Source organism: Hypanus sabinus, chromosome 6 (genome assembly GCF_030144855.1).
Source record: "Hypanus sabinus isolate sHypSab1 chromosome 6, sHypSab1.hap1, whole genome shotgun sequence".
NCBI lineage: Eukaryota > Metazoa > Chordata > Chondrichthyes > Myliobatiformes > Dasyatidae > Hypanus > Hypanus sabinus.
Window position 1 is genome coordinate 139703780 of NC_082711.1, and position 25152 is coordinate 139728931.

At 43.3% G+C, this 25152-nt stretch overlaps 3 protein-coding genes across 6 annotated transcripts in view; 2 read left to right on the forward strand and 1 right to left on the reverse strand.

Annotated features, from left to right (window-relative positions):
- The window catches only part of LOC132395902 (complement factor B-like), an 81410-nt gene extending 79657 nt beyond the window's left edge, over nucleotides 1–1753 (forward strand). For all 3 annotated transcript variants that reach the window (XM_059973071.1, XM_059973073.1, XM_059973072.1), the window contains one exon: nucleotides 41–1753. In XM_059973071.1, the coding sequence (XP_059829054.1) occupies nucleotides 41–163 (123 nt within the window). In that variant the 3' untranslated portion in view covers nucleotides 164–1753. The remainder of the gene's footprint in view (nucleotides 1–40) is intronic.
- lig3 (ligase III, DNA, ATP-dependent) overlaps nucleotides 1–25152 on the reverse strand; it is a 112572-nt gene that overhangs the window by 5645 nt on the left and 81775 nt on the right. The gene's annotated exons all lie outside the window — the stretch shown is intronic.
- LOC132395084 (hydroxycarboxylic acid receptor 2-like) lies at nucleotides 10990–19007 on the forward strand. The gene is made up of 3 exons (XM_059971396.1): nucleotides 10990–11038; nucleotides 12742–12889; nucleotides 15535–19007. Exon 3 carries the CDS (start codon nucleotides 15535–15537, stop codon nucleotides 16540–16542), a length of 1008 nt encoding a protein of 335 aa, XP_059827379.1. The 5' UTR covers nucleotides 10990–11038; nucleotides 12742–12889; the 3' UTR covers nucleotides 16543–19007.

Here is a 25152-nt window from a genome sequence, read left to right on the forward strand (position 1 = left end):
TCTCTGAACTAACATGCTCCGTTCTTTGACCCATCCATAGGTCGGCATCATCAGTTTTGGAAAAACGGACATCTGCGGACAGGACATCATGGGATTTTATAGTAATGTGCCCAAATATATGAGCTGGATTAGAGAGAGAGTAACAGAACTGCAGTATGAATAAAGAGACAAGGACATAACCTTAACATATTAGGTGCAATAAAGTATCAAATCAGAAACCCCGTAAATTGGACAAAGCATCTTGACTAATCATCCTTAAGCATGTTTTAAATGTGCGGATAATTCCATTTTTTTGGCAGCAAGAAGAGTTTCCTCAGTGTGATAACAATTCAGCTACTGAAGCTGAAATTCCAAAGAGAAAAGAAAGATGACATAATTACCATATGCAGACAATTCCCTGAGAAAAGGCTTTATTGTTCCCTTTTATAAATCTGCATTGGTGTTGCTTTGATGTTGAAACAAGCATGTTACAATTTTCTACCAAGTTTGGTCATATAGTATGCCTGGAACAAAAAATTTAACATATTGCAGTCATAACTTCTCTTTTCCATTCTAAAAGGACGCCCCTGTATTCTGAGGCTGTGTCCTCTGGTCCTAAGATTTCCATCTTAGCCTTGCCATTTTCATTTTCAAATTATGTTTGTTTCTTAACTCAATATCCATTGTGGGAATCCATTTCCTATTCCAGAGAACAATTGTATGACAGTGTTCCCTCAATTCCTTCTTCATCTATCTCTTAGGAAGACAAGTGCTTATTGGTAATCACAGACCCTTCGTTATTTGAACATTGATAATTCCACATATAACAATTCCACTTTGAGACTGAAGGCAGAACTGTTGCTTCAAGGTTCCAAAGACTCAGATTCAATCCAGTTCTCTGCAGCTGTCTGTGTGGAGTTTAGATGTTCTCCCTGTGACCACACAGTCTTACCCTAGCTACTCTTGTTACTTTCCAGATCCCAAAGATGTACTGGATATTAATTGGCAACTGTACTCCCACTGTAATAGGGAAAAATCAGAGGTCTGTTAATGAGCATGTCTAAGAGAATAGGTTACAGGGAAGTAGTGGAATGAGATTGATAGGGTGGCTCTGAGAGCTGTCATAGAGTGAGCTAAAGTCTTAGTATTGTCAGAAACATGACAATTGAGATAACAAAGAAATTATCATTCCACTTGACTGACCAACATCTCACTTCATTTCAGCAGTTCAACTCCTCATTACTTTAGTTACCACAATGCATCCCATAATTATCAATGAGGTTGTTCAGTCTGTATTGGGCTTGATTTCAACTCAGGTTTGTGGTCCTCTTTGATTGTCTAACACAACACAAATGGACAAACGGCTGCTGTATTAAGCAGCACAAATACACAAACACATGCACGCACGCACAAAATGCTGAAGGAGCTCTGCAAGCCAGGCAGCATCAATGGAAAAGAGTCCAGTCAACAATTTGGGCCGAGACCCTGCATCAGGACTGAATTGTTGAGTGTGTGCCTTCAGGCTCCTGTACCTCCGTCCTGATGAGAAGAGGTGATGGGGGTCCTGAATGATGAATGCCACCTTTTGGAAGCAGACTCCTTGAAGATGTTCTGAATACTACGGAGGCCAGTGCCCATGATGGAGCTGACTAAATTTACAACTTAATTGGGTTTTTTCGGGTTTCTTGCTTTGTGGCTGCCTGTAAGCAAACAAATCTCAAGGTTGTATAATTTATATATTCTTTGATAATAAATGTAATTTGAAACTTTTAAACTCCTTGCAGCTTATTTCGATCCTGTGCAGTGGCAGCCCCCTCCATACCATTGGCAAATGGGGTATACATTTAAAATTTCAGATTTTATTTATTTTATGTCAAGTTTTATATAATTACAGACATAATACAATTGTCAATTGTAACCTTAGAAAATATAGAAAATTTCTCGGTGCTTTGTAACAGAAAATCCAATTTGGGAAGGTTCTACCCCAGTCTCAGTCAGAGTAGTAAAGTTGGTCAATTTGTTTGTTATTGTCACAAGGTACGGTGAACAACTTCATTTTTCATGCTATGCAAATAGATCATTTTATCACATCAGTACACTGAAGTAGCACAATGGAAGAATATAAAATATAGTATTACAATTACAGAGAAAGAGCACTGTAGGCAGACCATAAGATGCAAAGCCTTAATGAGACCGTAAGATATAGGAGCAGAATCAGGCCATTTGGCCATCGAGTCTGCTCCACCATTTCATCTTGGCTGGTCCTTCTTCTGCCTTCTCCCCGTACCCATTCATGCCCTGACTAATCAAGAATCTACCAGCCCCTGCTTTACGTATATCTGAAGGCCTGGCCTCCACAGCTGCCTGCAGCTTCTTCCCCTATTTTATATCTATACTGTAATTCAGACTTTTTCCTATGCTGTCACAGAGTTAACAAACTTCACGATATATGCCTGCATGCCAGTGATATTAAACCTGATTCTGACTCTGAATTCCACAGATTCACCATTCTGGCTAAAGAAATTCCTCCTCAATTCCATTCTAAAAGGACGCCCCTCTATTCTGAGGCTGTGTCCTTTGGTCCTAGATGAATGCCGTCACCATAGGAAACATCCTCTCCACATCATGAGCCTGTGATGTCAAGAATCCATTATGTTGCACCAGGGAGCCATTCAAGACAGCAGGATAGAACCTGGTCTTGAGCCAGGTGGCACATGAATTCAGGCTTTTGTAGTTTCTGCCCAATGGGAGGGTGGAGAATGGAGAATGTCTGGAGTAGGAGAGGTCTTCGGTTATGCTGGTAGCTTTATTGAAGCAGCGAGAAGTACATACAAGAGTCTATGAAGAGGAGAATGGGTTTCATGACGTGCTGAAGTTGCTGTCACAATGCAGTTAACTGCTCACTATTTTGGCTCCTGGTAAGAACAGTTTGATCCAGAGCCTTGATCTAAGCTTAGACAAAAGTGCTGAACTCTGAAGGTGTGATGAAATTGACTACCCTTGAACTCGTGCCAGAAGTTGACCAGGGAAGTCAACAGTGACCGACGCAGTGGGAGGGAGGAGAAGTGGTTTTCAGGATCAGAATCAGGTTTATTATCCCAGCATGCATTGTGAAATTTGTTAACTTAGCAGCAGCAGTTCAATGTGTTACGAATGTGAAGCAACTCTGAGGGGCCGAAGGGTACAAAGTCGCCCCCTCCTTTTTGAGAATTGCAAGATCGCTATTAATTCAGGTCTGGGACCCAGGAAATGAGAGAGAGACAGGCAGACTACACAAGGTTTGGAATGTGTCCTGGCCTCAGTGGAACGGAACCACTGATAACGGCCATTGTCTCTTGGAGATGGAATTGTGTATTGAGTACTGTACTATTCATCGAAACCCCTCAGGGGACAACCAGAGTGGTCTGGTTGAGGGATTGCATCATCCCAATCTGATTGACATCTGAGACCCCGTGAGTAAGTATAAAAGAGTGGTCTGGGGAACAACCCCTTTAGACGCACCAGGAGAAACGCTGGAAATCCCATGACAGCGTTTAATAGCGAAAATTGGTGAGAGCACGTGTGTGTCTTCCTTTGCCAGGGTGGTGAGCTCATCACGGAAGAACGGTTTAGCTAAAGGAGAGGTCACACTTGAACGGCCACACCAACGAGACACTGACGGATCAAACTCATAAAAGGAAAGCTGGCAAGTTTTTCTCCAAATCTCTCTCTCTCGCCAACGATTGCAACACAGCGGTCCCCAATGGCTGCAGCCTGCATGAACTGAGTGAACTTTATATTTCCATCGGACAATACATTATCGCCTAGACAACGATAGAGCTTATTTCTTATTATTACTATACCCACACTTTTAGATTTAGTATTGACGACGTATATTATCTATATATATGCATTATTATTTTTGTGTATTTTTACTAATAAATACTGTTAAAAATAGTACAATCAGACTTCAATGGACATCTCCATCTTTGCTGGTAAGTGACCCAGTTATGGGGTTCGTAACAACGTGGGGCCTCGTCTCGAGATTTGATACCAAATTGGAGGGCCAGTAAATTGGGCTTTTAAGTCCAAACTTGGATCTGGTTGCCCGGGTAACCAGACAGGAAACCAGCAAAGATGGACGTAGACGAATTTATAGAAAACCCAACTCTGGAGGCGCTAGAGGCTGCCACAAAGTCAGACTTGATAAATATTGCGAAAAGACTAAACCTCACAGAAGTGAGGTTGTCAATGAAAAAGCGGAAGGTGCGGAGGGCCATAACTCAGTATTATATTGTGAAGAATGTGTTTTCGGCTGAGGTATTGGAAAATATCCCTGAAAAGGTACCAGCTAGTGGGACGGCTCAGTTAGAGTTGGAAAATTTAAGGCTGAGCATGATTTTAAGTTAAAACAGCTGGAAGCAGCTGAAAAAGAGAAGGAAAGGGCCAAAAAAGAGAAGGAGAGAGCCGAAAAGGAGAGGGAATATGAGGAGAAACAGAGGCAACATGAGCTGGACATGGAGAAGTTCAGGCAAGAGCGAAGAGCTCAAGGGTCAGACCGAGAGGAGAGATTTAATATTAGTAGGGAGTTTGGGTTAGTACCTCCGTTCAAGGAGACGGATGTTGATAGTTATTTCTTGCATTTTGAAAAGGTGGCAGTGAGTCAGAAGTGGCCCAGAGATCAGTGGGTGGCGTTGTTACAAAGTGTGTTAAAAGGGAAGGCACAATGGGCATATGCGGCGTTGTCCATGGAGGAGGAGGAGTCTGAGAATTATGAGAAAGTAAAAGAGGCCATTCTTCGGACCTATGAATTGGTACCTGAGGCCTATAGGCAAAAGTTCAGAAATTTAAAGAAAGGGTGGAATCAGACGTATGCAGAGTTTGCCTATGAGAAGGGTGTGCTCTTGGGTCGTTGGTGTGCAGTAGAAATGGTGGAAGAGGATTTTTGGCATTTCAGGGAGTTAATTCTGATTGAGGAATTTAAAGGTTGTGTTTCGGATGATATCCGGATGTATTTGAATGAGAAGCCGAATATGTCCATATCCAAATTTGCTAGGTTCGCAGATGAATATGCCCTAACCCACAAGACAAAGTTTTCCTTGAATAAGAGTTACCAGAAAGACCGTGGGAACGGTAAAGAAAGCCCGCTGGCTGAGGCAGAGATCCAGCCGGGAGCTAGTGGTAAAAATAAGGAGGAGGAAAGGCACGACGGCAGGAGAGGTCCTGGCTTGATCTGTTTTAATTGTGGAAAGGTGGGTCATATTGCATCTAAGTGCCTTGCTCTGAGGAAGGAGACAGGGAAAGGGAAAGCAGCAGTTCCTACAGGATGTATTGTGGTGATCAGTAAGTCGACAAGAAAGCCCCAGGTGGACAGAATACAAGAGGGGCCTGAGATATTTATTTCAGAAGGAAGCGTGTCTGTGAGAGAGGGAGACACACCAGTTCCAGTGCAGATCTGGAGAGATACTGGAGCTGAGCTGTCATTGATCCGCAGTACGGTATTAGATTTTGGTCCCGAGACTGAAGAGGTAGCATAGGAAAAGGAACAGAAGCTGTGCCTTTGCATAGGATCATTATAAATTGTGAGCTGGTATCTGGACCAATTGAAATAGGGGTGCGATCAGAATTCCCGAGAACTGACGTAGGCATCCTTCTGGGTAACGATTTAGCTGGTGGTGAAATTTGGTCAGCCATGGAGCTGACGAGTCAGCCTGTAAGTGTTGAGGACCCGCCCCTAGATTCCAAGATCTCTCCCGCATGCGCGATAACTCACAGCATGTCGAGAAAGGCAGCTGAGAAAGAGGCCAATATCGATTTGGCTGAGACATTTTTACCGACCCTGTACCAAGAGGGGTTAGAGGGTGGTAAAATGGAGAGTAGGGAGGTGAAAGAGAGTAAGGGAGAGGAGGTAGACCTGCCCTTAGCCAGGAGGAAATTTATAGAGGCACGGAGTAAAAATGAGAAACAGATAAGGCTGTTAGAAGGTCCAGGGTTGGACATGAATGATCTGTCTGGTTCGGCAGAACTGTTTGAAGAAGTTGAAAATTCTAAAGGTGTTCCCGATAATGAAATGAGGGCAGTCCTAGATGAAAAGGATGCCATTACCTTGAAGAAGTCTGCTGAGTTGGCAGGTGAGGTTGTTTCAGCCTGCAGGGTTGAGTTTACTCTGGAAGGGAGTTGCCCAGAGAGTAACTGGGAGGATCAGGGGAAATTAGAATTTGAAAAAGGGACAGGTATTGAAAGCCTGGAAGAGGCAGATGTCCCGTTTGAGTGTGTTCAAGATGTGGATGCACGTGGTACTGAACCTAGTAATGGAACTCAGGAAAAGTCTGAGGTATTTGATTCAGTTGAAAAAGAATGCTGTCCTTGTGGGTCAGATGGACTTGGTTCAGTGAAGAAAGGGTTAACCTTGGTACTAGTGGGAAGTGAGAATTCCCAGTTGTTTGTGTTGGAAGGTGTGTTAAAAGTTAGTGAGGAGATAAAAGGTGGTGAGGTGAATATTATTATTGAAGGAAAAGGGAAAAGTGTAGTTCCTAAATTGAATGAAGAAAATTTAAAGTCTGGATTGGTGTCAGAAGCAGTAACCTGGCTGAAGGGACAATGGCTTGGTAACATGGTGCCTGCGAATCAATTACAGGTTGAGTTGGAATGTAAAGGTGCCCCACCCGCTAATGTTATTCAAGAGTGTGCTGTGAAGAGACAGAATTTGAAATGTTGTTTGGACAAAGAGGGATCGCTTGCAGATCTTAAACTGAGAACTAATAGAATGAAGGGTCCTGAAGATAAAACTAATGACTTGCTTAAAAATAAAGAATTGTGTGGAAATTCAGCCAATGGGCTATGTTTGGAAAACATTGTTGATAAAATAACTCCTAAGAGAGGACCATGCAAAAGCCTATTCCACACTGGTACGCAAGCTAACCACATGGGAGTTAACTGGAAAAGGGGCGAGGGTTGACGGGATGCCACTTTAATTAACAGGATCCAGTTTTAAGGGATTTCAACAAAGCATGTAACGAATAAAGACAACCCCATGGAAGATTGACTGTTAAGTTTGAAAGTAAAATAAAGATTAGTATTTGCATGAACTTTTGTGATATACACGTAAGCTAAGATCACAACTCTTTAGTTTTTGTTTGCTGAAGAAAAGGAATAAAAATAGGTGGTTATTAAATTGGAGTCTGATGCTACAAGAATTTATTAAGGTACAAGATGTTAAGATATTAAAGGAAGTGACAATGTAATCGCTAACTGTTTAGATGCTGAATTGAATGTATAACTGTATTACTCTGTAGTGAAAAAAAACTCTTTTGTATTGTGTTAGATTCTGAAATCCTGTAAGACTCTATATTAATTAATTTTTACCTGTGACAAAAATCCTAGAAGGAAGGGGGTGTTATGAATGTGAAGCAACTCTGAGGGGCCGAAGGGTACAAAGTCACCCCCTCCTTTTTGAGAATCGCAAGATCGCTATTAATTCAGGTCTGGGACCCAGGAAATGAGAGAGAGGGACAGGCAGAATACACAAGGTTTGGAATGTGTTCTGGCCTCAGCAGAACGGAACCACTGATAACGGCCATTGTCTCTTGGAGACGGAATTGTGTATTGAGTACTGTACTATTCATTGAAGCCCCTCAGGGGACAACCAGAGTGGTCTGGTTGAGGGATTGCATCATCCCAACCTGATTGACATCTGAGACCCCGTGAGTAAGGATAAAAGAGGGGTCTGGGGAACACCTCTTCAGACACACCAGGAGAAACGCTAGAAATCCCATGACAGCGTTTAATAGCGAAAGCCGATGTGGACTCGTGTGCGTCCTCCCTTTGCCTGGGGTGGCGAGCTCACCACGGAAAAACGGTTTAGCTAAAGGAGAGGCCACAAGTGAACGGCCACAACAACGAGACTCCTGATGGATCGAAATCATAAAGGAAAGCCGGCAAGTTTTTCTCCAAATCTCTCTCTCTCTCTCTCTCCAACCATTGCAACACAGCAGTCCCCAACAGCTGCAGCCTGCATGAACTGAATGAACTTTATATTTCCATCGGACAATACATTATCCTCTAGACAACGATAGAGCTTATTTCTTATTGATTATTATTATAACCGCACTTTTAGATTTAGTATTGACTATGTATATTATCTGTATATTTGCATTGATATTATTTTTGTGTATTTTTACTAATAAATACTGTTAAAAATAGTATCACCAGACTTCAACGGAAGTCTCCATCTTTGCTGGTAAGTGACCCAGTTACGGGGTTTATAACAAATGATATAGAAGAAGAAGAAAATAATAATAAATAAATCAATCAAATACAGTATACGTATAGCTTTAAAATCATGCAAAGAACAGAAATAATATATATTTTAAAAAATGAGGTAGTGTTTATGGGTTCAATGTCCATTTAGGAATCAGATGGCAGAGGGAAAGAAGCTGTTCCTGAATCCCTGAGAGTGTGTCTTCAGGCTTCTGTACCTCCTACCTGATGGTAACAGTGAGAAAAGGGCGCTGGAGGTCCTTAATAATGGACGCTGCCTTTCTGAGACACCATTCCATGAAGACGTCCTGGGTACTTTGTAGGCTAGTGTCCAAGATGGAGCTGACTAAAAAACCCTCTGCAGCTTCTTTCGATCCTGTGCAGTAGCCCCTCCGTACCAGACAGCGATGCAGCTGTCAGAATGCTATCTGTGGTACCTTCCAGTGGTTGAACTCATTCCCAACACAAAGGAATGCAATTGCAATTGTTTGACTGCGTTGGCAAGATGCATATGTTATACATGAAACAATTGTTACAACTACAGTCATTGGAGACCTGTAATTTCCAGTTACTAGAGTTTCTGAGAAACATACCTCTGCATAACTATTATAACTAATATGAACTATTATGAAATAGGGCAAAATTCCTCAATTCCTGCTAAAACATTGTTAACTTTGTTTACATTTACAATTTACATTTACATCTACTGTGCCCATTGTCTTGTTTATTAATTATTGTACTGTCTTGCACTGTTTTGTACACTTTATGTAGACCCATGTAGGTCTGAAGTCTAATGTAATTTTGTGTTGTTTCACGTAGTCTAGTATAGTTTTGTGTTGTTTAATGTAGCACCATGGTCCTGGAGGAACGTTGTTTCGTTTTTACTGTGTACTGTACCAGCAGTTATGGTTGAAATGATGATAAAAACAATTTGATTTGACTTGACTTGAAAATTGTAGGGCTTCATTAATTATTACACAGTTCCTTTTATAACTCTCAGACAAAGAAATATCACTGCATACTTGCAGCAAACCAGGACAGTGAGAGAGAATTTATTGATGCTTGAGTAGGGGGAACATAAATAAGAGACTTTGCAGACTGTAACATCGAGCGAGCAAGCTGTTGGCCTCCCCTCTCGCTGTGACAGGAGCAAGATCTCTCTCTCCCTTGTTAGTGAGAGAGAGAGAGAGAGCCTGGTGCAATGTCTAAGTGTTAGGATGGACAGAATTTTTTGATGGACTTTAGATTATGGTCTTTGGGGGTTTGCTATTGCATGGCAGGTAGTGGGGGGTGCTGATGCTTTTGATAAATTAAATGGGGGGAGGAGGAGGTTGACACTCTTGCTGTTGTTTGTGTATGGCAGAGGGGAGGAGGGAGCTTTGGGGTTCTATCTTTTTTCTGGCAATCATTCTTTGTTTTTTTTTCTCTGTTTCATCAATGACTGTGAAGAGTAAATTTCAGGTTGTATAATGTTTACATTCTCTGATATTAAATGGAACTATTGAAGCCTTCAGACTTTGAGTGAAGATGTCAGCCAATAACAGTCTCCAGCAAAGGAGTCAAATGTCTTGACATTTAACAGCAGTTCATGAACCATATTCCTCAGCATCAATATTACGGACATCTCAGTTGAAACTAACCTAACTGGATTGTCTAAACTACAGGAGTGGCCTTGAGGCAGTACAGTCAAATACCAAGCAATCCACCCCCAGTGCCTCAAAGCCCTGCAAACGTCTGATGGACTATTCCCCACTTGCCTGAATCTGCTTAGCTTCAGAAACATCCAAGAAGCTCAACATCTTCCAAAAGAAAATCCCTGTCCTCTTTTCAATCTGTACATGGGACCCTGTACATCTAATTCTCATCTGGAAACTCATGAGGAGTATAAAGAAGCAGATGGACTTTAAACCAAATAAATGTGAGATGTTGAACCTTAATAGGGAAAATAAAAGGAGACAGTACACTAGTAAGGGCAAGATCCTTAACAGTGTTACTGAGCAGAGAGATCTTGGGATCCAAGTTCATAGCTCCTTGAACAAGCAAGCATTCCACAAGCTTTCTCAACCACCTTATTGACCTGTGTGGCCACCTTCAAGGAACTTGGATCCAATCAGTGTATTGTCACCTTGCATTTGCTCTTCCAAGGTACAACACCCCACATTTATCTGGGTTAAACTTCATCTGCCATTTTTCGGCCCATATCTGTAACTGATGTATACCTCGCTGTATTCTTTGTCAATCTTCAACATTATCCACACCTCCACCAAACGTGGTATCATACACAAACTTACTAACCCACATTTTCATCCAGGTTATTTATATACTTAACAAACAGCAGAGGTCCCAGCACAGATCCCCGTGGAACACCATGAGTTACAGATCTCCAGCTCGAATAAGTCCCTTCTACCACAATCCTGTGTCTTCTATGTGCAAGCCAGTTCTGAATCCAAATTGCCAATTTGCTACAGACCCCATGCATCTTAATCTTCTGGATTTGACTCCCATGAGGGTCTTCAAAAAATCTAAAATCTGAAAATCTAAATTAAATTCTGAACTTACTGGAAATGCACATTTGTCAAAAGAATGAAAACTTTTAAAGAAATTATCTTGATCTTTTTCTTTCATTGATTTAAGTTTTTGAGTTCATTTCCTGATTTTTTTTTCTGGTGACTAAAACACAAGCAGCTGAGTTTTCTACCCAATTCTGGACCTCCCAAATTTCATCATCCAGATAAAGTCAGTTAGAATTACGAAATAATCTTCAAGAAATATCTTGCTCAGCACTGTCAACACTGCCATTGGAACATCGAGGCTCAGACTAGTAAGTAATGAATTTGCTTGCTTGTATTCTAATCACTTAATGAATATTTGTAGAACATATTAAAATCTGACAGAGGAACATTATTTCTCCATTAGCAGTTCCTGGATGGTGAGGTCAATGTGGGACAGCAAGTGAGGGAGGAGTGTGTTTGTTGAGATGGTGGGGAAGAGGGAGGTAGATCTAACTCGGGAGGTGGATGTGTGATGCCCATAATCATGCTAGGCTTTTGTGTGCATCTGAGGAATGGCTTCAATGCTCCCAACACCATTCTAATCATTCTAAGATTCCCACTTGATTGTGTATCCCTCTAAACCTTTCTGATCCATATCCCTGTCCAAGTGTCTTTAAAATGATGTTAACATACTGTACCTGCATCAGCCATTTCCTTTGGCAGCTCACTACCTATAGAGGACCACTGAGGATTGAGGGACTGCTTTGTCGCGACCAGCGCTCCATCCACAATAGAATGGATTATCCTGTGAAAAACATTCTAATTCCACTCTCCACTCCTGTCCTGATCAAGTCAGCTCACAGCTGCCTTTACTGCCACAATGAGGCCAGTCTCAGGTTGAGGAACAACTCCTCATGTTCCGTTTGGGTGGCTTCCAACCCAATGGCATGAACATGATCTCCCTCACCCTTCTCTCTTTTCCTATTCTCCATTCTGGCTCCACTCTTACCCTTCTGGTGCCTTTCTTCCATGGTCAGCTTCCTTCTTCTTCACCCCTTTACCTTTTCCACATTAATTCCCAGCTTCTCACTTCATCCCTTGTCCCCAACTCACCTACCTTCCTCCTCACTTACCTTCACCTATCCCTCCCTCCTCCCACCTTGTTATTCTGGCTACTTCCCTCTTCCTTTCCACTCCAGATGAAGGATTTTGGCCTGAAACACTGATTCTTTATTCCTCTCCATAGATGCTTGCTGACCTGCTGATATCCTCTGGCACTCAGTGCGTGTTACGCTGGATCTCAAGCACCTGCAAAATCCTTGTACTTATATGACTACTGATGGTGTTGTCTCCTTTCTTCAAGCTGGACATGACTGAGGGGTCTCTCAGATCCCCAGGCACATTCTGCCCTCCCAGTCACAGGAGGCAAAGTTATGAATTTGAGATTGACATTCCATTCCACTTTGTCTTACACTGATCCCAGCTGCTTCTGAATTGTTATTTACCATTTGTAACATGGTCTTCGCTGCTTCTTATCAGTTAGGGATGATGGTCAGGTTGGACTGGATTACTTTGCAGGGTAATAGAGTCAGGGGTGTCACAACTGAGTTTTTAAAGTTGCTTCTTCTGTAAGGTATTGACTACCTCTCCATCCTTCATAATCTCAATTCCAGTCTTGGCTCAGTGATTGGGACATTATCTGCTTTGGTCATGGTCGTTTTTGATGGATCCCAACCAGATGAGGTCTGGATAGTGTACAAAACCATAAAAGATTCTGGATTTAAAAACAGAAACTTCTGAAAATATGCGAAAAAAGTTAATGTTTCCGATTGAAACCTTTTATCACAATGTTGACGTAATTTTCGACATTTTACTTGAGCAGAGTTTTGATATGATGCAGCATATAAACAAGTTGCTGGCCTAACCAGTCCATACTGACCATCAACCAATCATTTAAAATAATAATTAATTAATTACTTTAATCCTCCATTGATTCAAATTTTTGTTCTCCCCACATTCCCATCTTCTCCAGCCCAGATTATACAACACACCAACCAACTAAGGACAACTTAACCAATTAACCCACCAAACAGCAAGTCTTTGGAAGCTGGGAGAGAACCAGAGTACCTGGGGCAAACAGAGAAAGAAATTTAACGAGCTGGTACCAAAGAGGAAGAAAGGTAAGGAGTAGATCTATGGGAATTTGATGGGAAAGTTGATAACAAATTGGGGAATCAATATTGAGAAGCTGGCTACATGGATTGAGAATTGACTTGCCACACAAGCCAGAGGGTGCCAGTAGATGGAAGATATTCAGCCTGGGGGTTGGTGACATGGAGATCTGTACTCGGACATCTGCTCATTGAGATTTTTTAAATAAATTTCTTGGATGAAGTGATGCAGATGACATAATGGTTGGTGATGGTGTGGATAGTGTAGGAAGGATGGAATAGCTTAAAGCTGACATTGATAGGATGCAGAGCTGGGCTGGGCAGATGGAGTTCAATCTGGAGAAGTGTAATGTGATTCACTTTGCAAGGTCAATCTTGAAGACAGAGTACAGGGTTAATGGTAGAAGAAACAGGGGGCTCCTGGGATCCATGTCTATAGATCCTTCAAGGTTGTTGTGCAAGGTGGCAAGGTTGTTAAGAAGGGGTATGTCGACCTTCATTAGTTGATGCATTGAGTTCAAGAGCCTTGATGTGATGTTACAACTCGATAAAACTCTAGTTAGGCCACACAGACTGCTGGTTGCCTCATCATAATGTTGTGGAAAGTGGGCAAGATGTCACCTGGATTAGTCAACATGTCTTATGAAGAAAGTCTGAGTGAGTTTGGGCTTTTCTCTTTGGACCAAAGGAGGACGAGAGGAGACTTGATAGTGGTGTTCAAGATTAATAAAGTCATAGACAGAGTGGATATCCAGCACCACTTACAAACAAGATAAAATCTGCAGGTGCTGGAAATTCAAACAACGCACACAAAATGCTGGAGGAACTCAGTGGGCCAGGCAATGAGTACAGTCAATGTTTCAGGCCAAGACCCTTTGGCAGGACTGGAGAGAAAAAGCTGCAGAGTAGATTTAAAAAGTGGGGGAGGGGAGAGAGAAACACAAGGTGATAGGTGAAATCTGAAACTGCAGGGTGCGGGAATTAAGTAAAGATCTGGGACGTTGATTGGTGAAAAAGATACATGGCTTGAGAAGGGGGTGTGTCTGATCAAGGAAGACAGAAGACCATGGAAGAAAGCAAAGGGGGGAGGAGTACTAGAAGGAGGCATTGGGTGGGCAAGGTGGTAAGGTGAGAAGGTGAGAGAGGGAAAAGGGGATGGGGAATGGTGAAGTGTGGGGAAGGTGTCACTGGAAGTTCAAGAAATTGATGTTCATGCCAGCAGGTTGGAGACTACTCATAAGGAATACAAGGTGTCGTTCCTCCAACCCAAGTGTGGCCTTATCACAGCAATAGAGGAGGCCATGGATGGAAATGGGAAGTGGAATTAAAATGGGTGGCCACTGGGAGATAACACATTTTCTTGTGAACAGAGCATAGGTGCTCGGCAAATTGCTCTCCCAATCTACGTTGGGTCTCACCAATATACAGGAGGCCACACCGGAAGCACCAGAAACAATAGATGACCCCAACAGATTCACAGGTGAAGGGTCACCTCACCTGGAAGGACTGTTTTGGGCCTGAACAGTAGTCAAGGACTAGGTGTGGCAACTGTTTCGCTTGCAAGGATAATTGTGAGGAGGGAGATCAGTAGGAAAGGACAAATGGTCAAGGGAGCGATCCCTGCGGAAAGCTGAAATTGGAGGGGAAGCGAAAGATGTGTTTGGTGGTGGAATCCCAGTGGAGATTGCAGAAGTTGCAGAGAATTATCTGCTAGATGCAAAGGCTGGTGGGGTACTAGGTGAGGACAAGAAGAACCCTATCCCTGATAGGGCGGCGGGAGGCTGAGGTGAGAACAGACGTGCATGAAATGGAGGATATGCGGTTGAGGGCAGCATTAATGCTGAAGGAAGGGAAGCACCTTTCTTTGAAGAAAGAAATCACCTTCGTTCTGGAAGAAAAGCCTCATTCTGAGAGCAGATGCAGTGGGGATGAAGGAATTGAGAGAAGGATTGGCGTTTTACAAATAACAGGGTGGGAGGAGGTACAGTCCACATAGCTGTGAGAGACTGTGGGTTTGCAATATACATCAGTAGATTAGCAGTCTTCAGAAATAAAGACAGAGACATCAAGGAAGGGGATGGAGGTGCCAGAAATAGACTAGGTAAATATGGTCAGGGCTGAAGCATCTATTTCTCTGGGCAGAAATGGCAAATACAAGAGGCACAATTTTAAGACAATTGGAAGAAAGTATAGGGGATGGCAGGGGTAGGGCATTCTTCAAACAGTGAGTGGTGGGTGTATGAAATGCGCTGCCAGAAGTGGTGGCAAAGACCTATGCATCAGAGACATGTAAGAGACCCTTAGAAAAACACATGGATGACAGAAAAATGGAGGGCTACCTGGGAAGGAAGGATTAGGCATTTGGATGGGTACATTGAAGGAAAGGCTTAGATTAGGGATTCCCAACAATTTTTATGCCATAGACCCCCCTAGCATTAACCCCAGGTTGGAAACTCCTGGCTTAGAGGTTTATTGGCCAAATTCAGGCAAGTAGCATCAGCTCAGGTGGGCATCATGGTCAGCAGGGGCCAGTTGTGCTGAAGGGCCTGTTTCTATGTTGTATCACTCTAGTTTTTGCAGATCCCCAAACATGATGCAAAGCTAGATGATCAATGTAAATCCTTTTTTATTTGTTCTTGTTCTTAAATTTGTAGATGGCTTCCATGGAAAAAACAAACAATTCATCACCTACAGTCAGAACTAATGGATCATGCTTCTTGGATGAACAATTCCTCACAAGAATGATGCCTCCAGCACTTACAATCTTCTGCATTTTAGCTGTAAGCTTTAACAGTCTAACACTATGGATATTCTGTTCACAAGTGAAGAAAAAGACCCCAATTGATATTTTGATGTTAAATCTGTGTCTGGGTGACCTGCTTTTCTCATTCACCTATCCGCTTTTAATCACTTATCACAGCAACAATAACCACTGGATATTTGGAGACTTCATGTGCAAACTCCAAACCTTCTTCATCTATTTCATCTTGATGGCAAGTGTCTTCTTCCTGACGTGCATCAGTATTTATCGATGTTACATGGTCCTCAAGTCCATTCAGTCCAAGAACAGGTTTACAAAGAAATGTACCATTGCCCTTTCTATCTTGATCTGGTTGTTAGCCAGCTTTGTTGCATTCCCGGCTTTTTCTCGGTCCAGGGTCTTTGAAATAAATGGAAGATTACATTGTATGAGCTTTAATCAGCCAATTAAGGAGGAAGTATTACTATCTTCCACAGTTACATTATTTATTCTGTCCTTTGGAATTCCATTTGTTACCTTGCTGGTGTCAACTTTACTTGTTCAAAGGAAACTGGCCAATTTAACATTAGCTGCACATTCACAAAAATCCCAATATGCTGTCCGGATGATGATAGTAATATTGTGCATCTTTGTAATATGCTTTCTTCCTGTAAATGTAGCACGTTTAGTTATTTCCACTGTGGGTATGAAGAACTGCACACTTTTCCAACAACTTGGAGTAGCTTACTACTGCTGTGTTCTTGCCATTTATTCTAATACTATCCTGGATCCTATTGTGTACTTCTACGCCAGCACCAAATATCGGACAATGTTCATTAACACCATTAAGGGCATGGGTTTTTGTAAAAATCTGCCTGGAGTAGTCAGCAACACCCAATCCACCAGTGAGTCAACAGTGTGACAATTGATGCAAAGAGCCAATGATTTATCCTCAGTAGCCACTCGTTTTACCATGTACCGCCTGTACCTAATAAAGTGGCCACTGAGTATATAATCATGGACTGCTGCTGCCCATTCACTTCAAGATTCAACGTGTTCTGCATTCAGAGATGCCCTTCTGTGCACCACTGCTGGAGCGCATCATCATCTGAGTGACTGTTGTCTTCCTGTCAGTTTGAACCAGTTTGGCCATTCCCTTGAGGTACTTCTGTCCACAGAGCTACTGCTCTCTGGAAATTTTCTGTTTCTCACACCATTTTCTGTAAACTCCCGAGGCTTTTGTATGTGAAAATCCCAGCAGACCAGCAGTTTCTGAGATCTGCAAATCACCCCATCTGGCACCAACAATCATTCCACAGTCAAAGTCACTTAGAGCAAATATCCCCCACTCTGATGTTTCGTCTGAGCAACTGAACCTCTTGACCATGCTTTTATGTATTGCATTGCTGCTCATAATTGGCTGATTAGTTATTTGCATTAATGAGCAGGTGTACAGGAGAACTAATAAAGTGGCCATGAACTGTAGAATGTACTGACAGAAGCCTAACTTCATCTCAAATGAATGCAATCTTCACAGTAATATCAGAGCTTTATTTCACTTTTGCACTTCAAGACAAATGTTAAACTTAGTCTAAATATGCTGTTCCAGCAGTTCAGGCCACCATTACCACTGCATGGAACTAGCCTAGTATTATTCTTTAACAAACTCCAAAACAGATTAACAGGCCATTCTGTTTTTTTTAAATTTCCTGTGTGTAAATGCTTGCTGTGGTACCAATAGGCAGGTGTTCTCAGCCAAGTTCAAAAGTAAGTGATTAAGACATGCTTCGCTGAAAACGTCTCGAAAATGTGCATTTAAGATACTTGTAAATTCCTGGCAATCATTGTTTTGTTTGTAATTCCCCATATCTCAACAAATAAAGCTACTCCCATGAGTATATGTGCCTATACAAATAAAAATATTGTATTGACAAAGTTTCTGACCATTCATACATCTAAAAACCATCAGACCTGGAAGTGTGGTTAATGAAAAGAATGATAGAATGAATTGTAAAATACATTGTCAAGTGATCCACATCTACAGAAAGCAAGAGAGTACAAGAGAACAAACAGATCATCCACTGCATATATGGGCATTTGGTCGAGACCTCAAAATGAAGTTAGTGCTTAGACACCCATCCATCTTCCAGTAAGGAGAAACATTCAGGCAAGTGGATTGAAGATAAAAAATGAAGGAGATTGACATAGGGAGAGATCAAGAGAAAAAGAATGAGCAGAACATTCAATTTGTCCTTGTCCTCTAGCGTGTTCACTGATTTCCCATCTCAATTCAGTCTGAGCTGATGGGAATATCAATGTTTCAACACAAGTCCATTATACAGCCCATCTTAGTCAAACTTTCAGGAAACTTTCCACAAGGACAATCACAAGTACAAACAGCCTGAAATTGCTGTGTGGAATTTCAGCTTCTGTACTACCAACTGGGATCACCTTAGTCTGAAAGTTCAGAGGTGGTAGAATTGATAAAAGGCAAGGTTTTTGAGTCAGTGTGTCGATAGCCCTGCCAAGTAACACTAGACCTAATCTTTGCGAATCTATCTGGGTAATGCAGGGAAAGCAAACTGATGGCACATAAATCTATAAATAACAAGTGGGAGACATTCACCAATGCAACTATGAGAATTCAGGACAATGGTGAAAGGCAAAGACAACAAAGGAACACTGAATGTCAAGGAACATGGGAGAATCAAGAAAAAGCGTCAAAGGTTAGATAAGGAATCAAAAGTGTCGTTTATAAAGAAGTGCAAACAGGAGACATCCAACAGGTGCATAGAATGTGAAGGGCGTGCATAAAAAGTAATTGGGAGAGCAAAGTGGAGGTATGCAATAGGACTGGCAGCAAAGATTAAGAAAAATCCTAAAGCATTTTATATTAGGTGCAGAAGAATTGGGCCCACAGAAAACAAAGTGGAAACCTATGTATGGGGTCAGAGAATATAGGTGAGGTGTTAAATATATTCCTCACCCGCGTTCAGTAAGGAGACCATTTTTGTTGGATAAGGGGGGCAGATTAAATTAACTGATATTAAAAAGGAGGCACCATTAGATATCTTACTTGTCATAAAAGTTGATATATCCCCACAGCCCAATGAGATGTATCCCAAGTTGCTATGGGAGAGAAGAAAGGGAACCTTGTGAGATTCAAGAAATATTCTGATCTTCTCTGGCCTTAGGTGAGATGCCAGTTGACAGGGTAAGAATAAATATGGTACACTTATTTGAGAAGGGCAACTGGGATAAAATAGGCTGATGAGTCTAACACAGAGGATAAGAACAACACACACAAAATGCTGGTGGAACACAGCAGATCAGGCAGCATCTATAAGAAGCACCATCAACATTTCGTCAGGACTAAATGAAGGGAAAGATACAAAGAGATTTGCAAGTAGTGGGGGGAGGGGGAAATATGAAATGATAGGAGAAGGCCTGAGGGGGTGGGATGAAGCTAAGAGCTGGAAAGGTGATTGGCGAAAGTGATACAGAGCTGGAAAAGGGAAAGGATCATGGGACGGGAGGCCTCGGGAGAAAGAAAGGGGGAGGGGGGCAGCACCAGAGGGAGATGGAGAACAGGCAGAGTGATGGGCAGAGAGAGAGAGAAAAAAAACAAACAACTAAATATGTCAGGGATGGGGTAAGAAGGGGAGGAGGGGCATTAACGGAAGTTAGAGAAGTCAATGTTCATGCCATCAGGTTGGAGGCTACCCAGCCAGTATACAAGGTGTTGTTCCTCCAACCTGAGGGTGGCTTCATCTTGACAGTAGAGGAGGCCATGGATAGACATATCAGAATGGGAATGGGACGTGGAATTAAAATGTGTGGCCACTGGGAGATCCTGCTTTCTCTGGCGGACCAAGCGTAGGTACAGAGGATAGGAAAATTACTGGATGAAATCTGAAAGGTAGAATTAACCTGCACATGGAGAGGCTAGGCTTGATCATGGACAGCAAGAGGGCTTTGCTAAGAAGACTAAACTGATTGAATGTTTTAAAGAAGCATCTACATACTTCAGTGAGGTTAATGTGGTGAATTAGTCTACATGAATTTCAGTAAGGCTCTGAAAAGGTCCCACATCAGAGCCTAGTTCAAACTGAAGAACCTATGGGATCCAGGGCAAGCTGGTAAACTGGATCCAAAACTTTCTGGTGATAGAAAGCAGGAGTCTACATGGATTTCAGTAGGAGAACCCTATAGCATGAATGGCAGCGATGCTTCACTACCAGATGAACTCAATGCCTTCTATGCCTGCTTTGAAAGGGAGAATAAAACCTCAGCTGTGAAGATCCCTGCTGCACCTGGTGACCCTGTGATCTCTGTCTCAGAGGCCGATGGTAGGCTGACTTTAAAGAATGTGAACCCCGCAAGGCAGAAGGTCCTGATGGAGTATGTGGTAAGGCTCTGAAAATTTGTGCCAACCAACTGGCAGGAGTATTCAAGGACATTTTCAACCTTTCATTGCTACAGGTGGAAGTTCCCACTTGCTTCAAAAAGGCAACAATTACACCAGTGCCTAAGAAAAATAATGTGAGCTGCCTTACTGACTATCGCCCGGTTGCACTCACATCTACAGTGATTAAATGCTTTGAGAGGTTGTTCATGACTAGACTGAACTCCCGCCTCAGCAAGGACCTGGACCCACTGCAATTTGCCTATCGCCACAATAGGTCAACGGGAAGTGCAATCTCAATGGCTCTTCACTCGGCCTTAGACCACCTGGACAATATGAACAACTACGTCAGGATGCTGCTCATCGACTACAGCTCAGCAATTAACACCATCATTCCCACAACCCTTATTGATGTTACTGAACCTGGGCCTCCGTACCTCCCTCTGCAATTGGATCCTTGATTTCCTAACCGGAAGATTGGTGGATTGTGTGGATTGGTGATAATATCTTCTCCTCGCTGATGATCAACACCGGTGAACCTCAGGGATATGTGCTTAACCCACTGCTCTACTCTCTCTATACCAATGACTGTGTAGCTGGGCATAGTTCAAATGCCATCTATAAATTTGCTGATGATACAACCATTGGTAAAATCTCAGATGGGGATGAGAGTGCATACAGAAGCGAGATATGCCATCTACTGGAGTGGGGTCAAAGCAACAATGCTGCACTCAACGTCAGAAAGACGAAAGAGCTGATTGTGGATTTCAGGAAGGGTATGACATGTATGAACATGTAGCAATCCTCATAGAGGGATCAGAAGTGAAGAGAGCCAGCAGTTTCAAGTTGCTGGATGTCAAGATCTTTAAGGACCTAACCTGGTCCCGACATATCGATGCAGTTATTAAGAAGGCAAGACAGAGACTATACTTCATTAGGAGTTTGAAGAGATTTGCTATCTCAACAAATACACTCAAAAACTTCAATAGATTTACCACGGAGAGCATTCTGACAGGCTGCATCACTGTCTAGCATGGGGGGGCTACTGCACAGGACCGAAAGAAGCTGCAGAGGGTTGTGAACTTAGTCGGCTCCAGCTTGGGTACTAGCTTACAAAATACCCAGGACATCTTCGAGGAGCAGTGTCTCAGAAAGGCAACATCACTTATTAAAGGACCTCCAGCACCCAAGCACGCCCTTTTCTCACTGTTACCATCAGGTAGGAGGTACAGAAGCCTGAAGGCACACACTCAGCAATTCAGGAACAGCTTCTTCCCCTCTGCCATCTGATTCCTAAATGGAACTTGAATCCGTGAACACTACTTCACTTTTACTTTAGATATACAAATATATATTATTTCTGTTTTTTGCACAATTTTTAATCTATTCGATATCTGTATACAGTAATTGATTTACTTATATATTATTACTTTATTTTTTCCTTTCTTCTTTCTTCTTGCATTGAGCTGCTGCTGCTAAGTTAACAAATTTCATGACATATGCTGGTGATAATAAACCTGATTCTGATTATGCTGTGCATATCAGCTGGTTCAGCACAACATTTTGAGCTGAATGGCCTGTTCTTGTGCTGTCCTGTTCTTTATTCTATGTTCTAACATGGGAGGTGGTGTGTATTGAAAGGCTGAATAAGGTTAAGGTCAACATAATGAACAGGATTCTAGGAAGCAGTGAGGAAGAATGGAACCATGGTGTACCTGTCCAGCAATCCCTGAAGACAACAACACAAGTAGATAACCTGGTTAAGATGGTTTAAATGATAACTGTAAATGCAGGGGATTCTGAAGATGCTAGAAAATCTGAGCAACTCAACCAGAACTCAGCAAGTCAGACAGCATCGATGGAGGTGAATTAACTGTGGATGTTTTGGGCTAAGATCCTTCATCAGGACTGGAAAGGAAAGGGAAAAGAAGCCAGAATAAGGTGGGAGGAGGGGGAGGAGTACAAGTTGGCAGGTGTAACACTTGCCCAACAGGCTGGTATATGTCTAGGGGAAAGAAGTCCAGCCACTCACCAACCCCCGCCTCCCGTATACGCAGGTGCTGTGGGAATCAAGTTAATGCCGCATCGCACACACAATATCAAACTCACACCAGATACCGTTATGGAATACACTTTAGTATATTCAGTAATTCATGGATAAGCCGGCTTAACACCTGTAACAGTCTCTCCTCATGTTCCTCCAAAGTCGATCCAAACACTATCAAATTGTCCAGGTACACCAGCACCTCCAGCAGAGTCATATTCCCCTACAGTTAAAGTACACACTGTCCGCCGCCCCTCCTCTCCCCGGACGGCCCCCACTCCCAGCCCATTGCAAGGGCCGCCCCTGGAGGTGGGTACTTTCGCTGTCCTTCCCCTCCAGAGGGGGGGGGGGGTCCCTACTCCCCTAGGGTTTCTCGGTCCTCCTCCCAGTCACCACTTCCTGTATCACTGAGGATTGCTCCCGGTGGCCCAAGCCCCCTTTCTGCCCCAATGCTCTCCCTTCCTCCCACACCTCTCTAATCAGTTGCCCGAATGATGGTGGGGGGCCCTTTCTATAAGCCTGCTGGATAGTCCACGCCACCTTGTCCTCCTGCAGAGAGCTATGGAATATCTGACTCATCCTCGCTCTAGCCACGTCGAGTGCCTTCACTACCCCCTAGCGCCGCAACCCCATAAGCATTCTCTCCATCTGAAATATGTATTTGGAGAGATTTCCCCCTCTCCCTTGTTCCAGGCGTTGAAACTCTGCTAAAAGCAGCCAGGGATCCCCTGACAACCCAAACGCTCCCTCCAAAACTTCTATACACTCCTCCACTGAAGCCCTAGGCTTTTCAGCTTTCAACTCCCAAACTACTTTGGATGCCGAGCCCCTCAAACTTCCCACCAATCGCTGTCTCTTCTCCTCATCCGAGCCTGGCCACTCCTCTAACATTAAAGACGTATGCTCGATCCAGGTCTCATAGTCCACCTCCCCATCTGGAGTAGGTTTGGCTCTGGAGAACACCCCCAGCTTCAGCCGTGGCCTCTCGGCCACCCCCACCAGGGAGTTAAGAGCAGCTGCCAGCTCCAAGGCCTCCACCCTAACTGCGGGGCGGGACCTAGCCACGCCTTCTTCCTCCGACCCCCCTTTACTAGTGACGGGCACCTCTCTGGAGGCCACCTCTAGCTCTAGCTCCTCCTCCGGTGTCTCCTCATCCTCATCTTCAGAGAGGATGTGGAGCCCCCACAGCTCCACCTTGCCCAGAACACTAACAGTCGCCGGCAGTACCAATGTCCACAAGTCAGCACTCATACAAACCAACACCCAACTAGACTCCACCTCTTTACCACACCGTCTAGCTATCAATTCTACCTGCCCCATACCTTTTACCAAACTTAACCCCCACACTAATGCATCTCCCGAAACTCGAAAATCCACTCCACTCACCACACACACATACTGCTCTGGTACATCTTCCAAATCGCACCAGTTTACAATCTTATCTCTGTCTATCTCCGCATTATTGCCTGTGCGATTCCACAGCCCCTGAAAATCAGATCCCGGACAAGCCCCAACAAATGTAACACATGCCCAACAGGCTGGTATATGTTTAAGGGAAAAAAGTCCAGCCACTTACCAACCCCCGCCTCCCATATACACAGATGCTGTGGGAATCAAGTTAATGCCATGTCGCACACACAATATCAAACTCACACCAGATACCATTATGGAATATACTTCAAATATTTTACTAAAACTAAATGAGTACTAACAATACAGTGTATATGAAGGAAAAGAAAATAAAGTAAAAGGCGCCAAATTTATCAGAGTTCAGTCAGTTTAGTGCACATCGTTGGAGCTCAACCATTGAACCATTTGACCCCTCGTTGCTTTCCTCCGACCTCCACGTCCTTGCACTCTGGTGGTCAACCGAGCAGTGCAGTACACATCCACCTTCTTCGGCGTCTTCTTCCCAACTCCCCGAAAAGACCACGAAAACCCCGCTCCCAGACCCACAAGACAAAATAACATTCCCCCATTGGTTAACAAATTAATATAATCCCTGTTATCAGCAATTCTAAAGTTAAACAACTGCGAGAGAAAGCCCTTATCATAACAAAGAAGCATTCCTACTCTTAACAAAACAAAGAAGCCACTTTGATTAACATACACAGTACATTGTACACAGGTGATAGGGGAAACCAGTGAATAAAGAAGTTGGGGAGGGGGGTGGCAGTGATAGATGTAGCCAATTGGTGAAGTGCTGAAGGAGTCTGCTAGGAGAACACAGTGGTCCGTGGAAGAATGGGGAGGAGTTGGGGTACCAGAGGGAGCTGATAGGCAGGTGTGAGAGGTAAACCCAGACTGGGGAAAGGGAAAAGAAAGAAAGGAAGAGGGGGGGAGAAATTATCAGAAGTTAGAGGAATCAACATTTACACCATCAGATTGGAGACTTCCCCGGATGGAATATGAGATGCTGCACCTTCAACCCGAGAGCAGCCTCATTGTGACAGTAGAGAGGGTCATGGACTGACTGTTGGTATGGGAAAGGAAAGTCGAATTGAAATGGTTAGCCATGAGGAGATCCTGTCTTTTGTGTCAGATAGAGTGAAGATGTGCGACGAAGTGGTCCCCCAATCTACGTCAAGTCTCACTGATGTAGAGACTGTTGCATCGGGAGCACCAGATACAGTAGATGTTCCTGATAGACTCACAGGTGGACTGTCGCTTCAACTGAAAGGACTGTTTGGGGCCCTGAATGGTGGTGAGGGAGGATGTGGAGGGGCATGTGTAGCACTTGTCCTGTTCGCAGGGATGTCTGACATAAGGGAGATCAGTGGGGAGGAACAAGTAGACAAGGGAGTCGCAGAGGGATGGGAGGGAAAGATGTGCTTAGTGGTAGGATCCTGTTGGAGATGGCAGCGGTTACAGAGGATGATTTGCTAGATACGGATGCTCGTGAGACGGTAGATTAAGACAAGGGGAACCCTATCCCTTTTGTGGCAGCGGCAGAGTGGATGAGGGCAGTTGTACAGGAAATGGATGGGATGCAGATGAGGACAGCATCGATGGCGATGGAAAATAAAGAGGACATCTTGTATGTTCTCATCCTGAGAAGTGGGTGGGAAAGAAGTATAGTTAAG

What these genes read in the sequence shown, in the direction of transcription:
- LOC132395084 (XM_059971396.1), top strand. Translation starts at nt 15,535, where the DNA reads ATGGCTTCCATGGAAAAAACAAACAATTCATCACCTACAGTCAGAACT.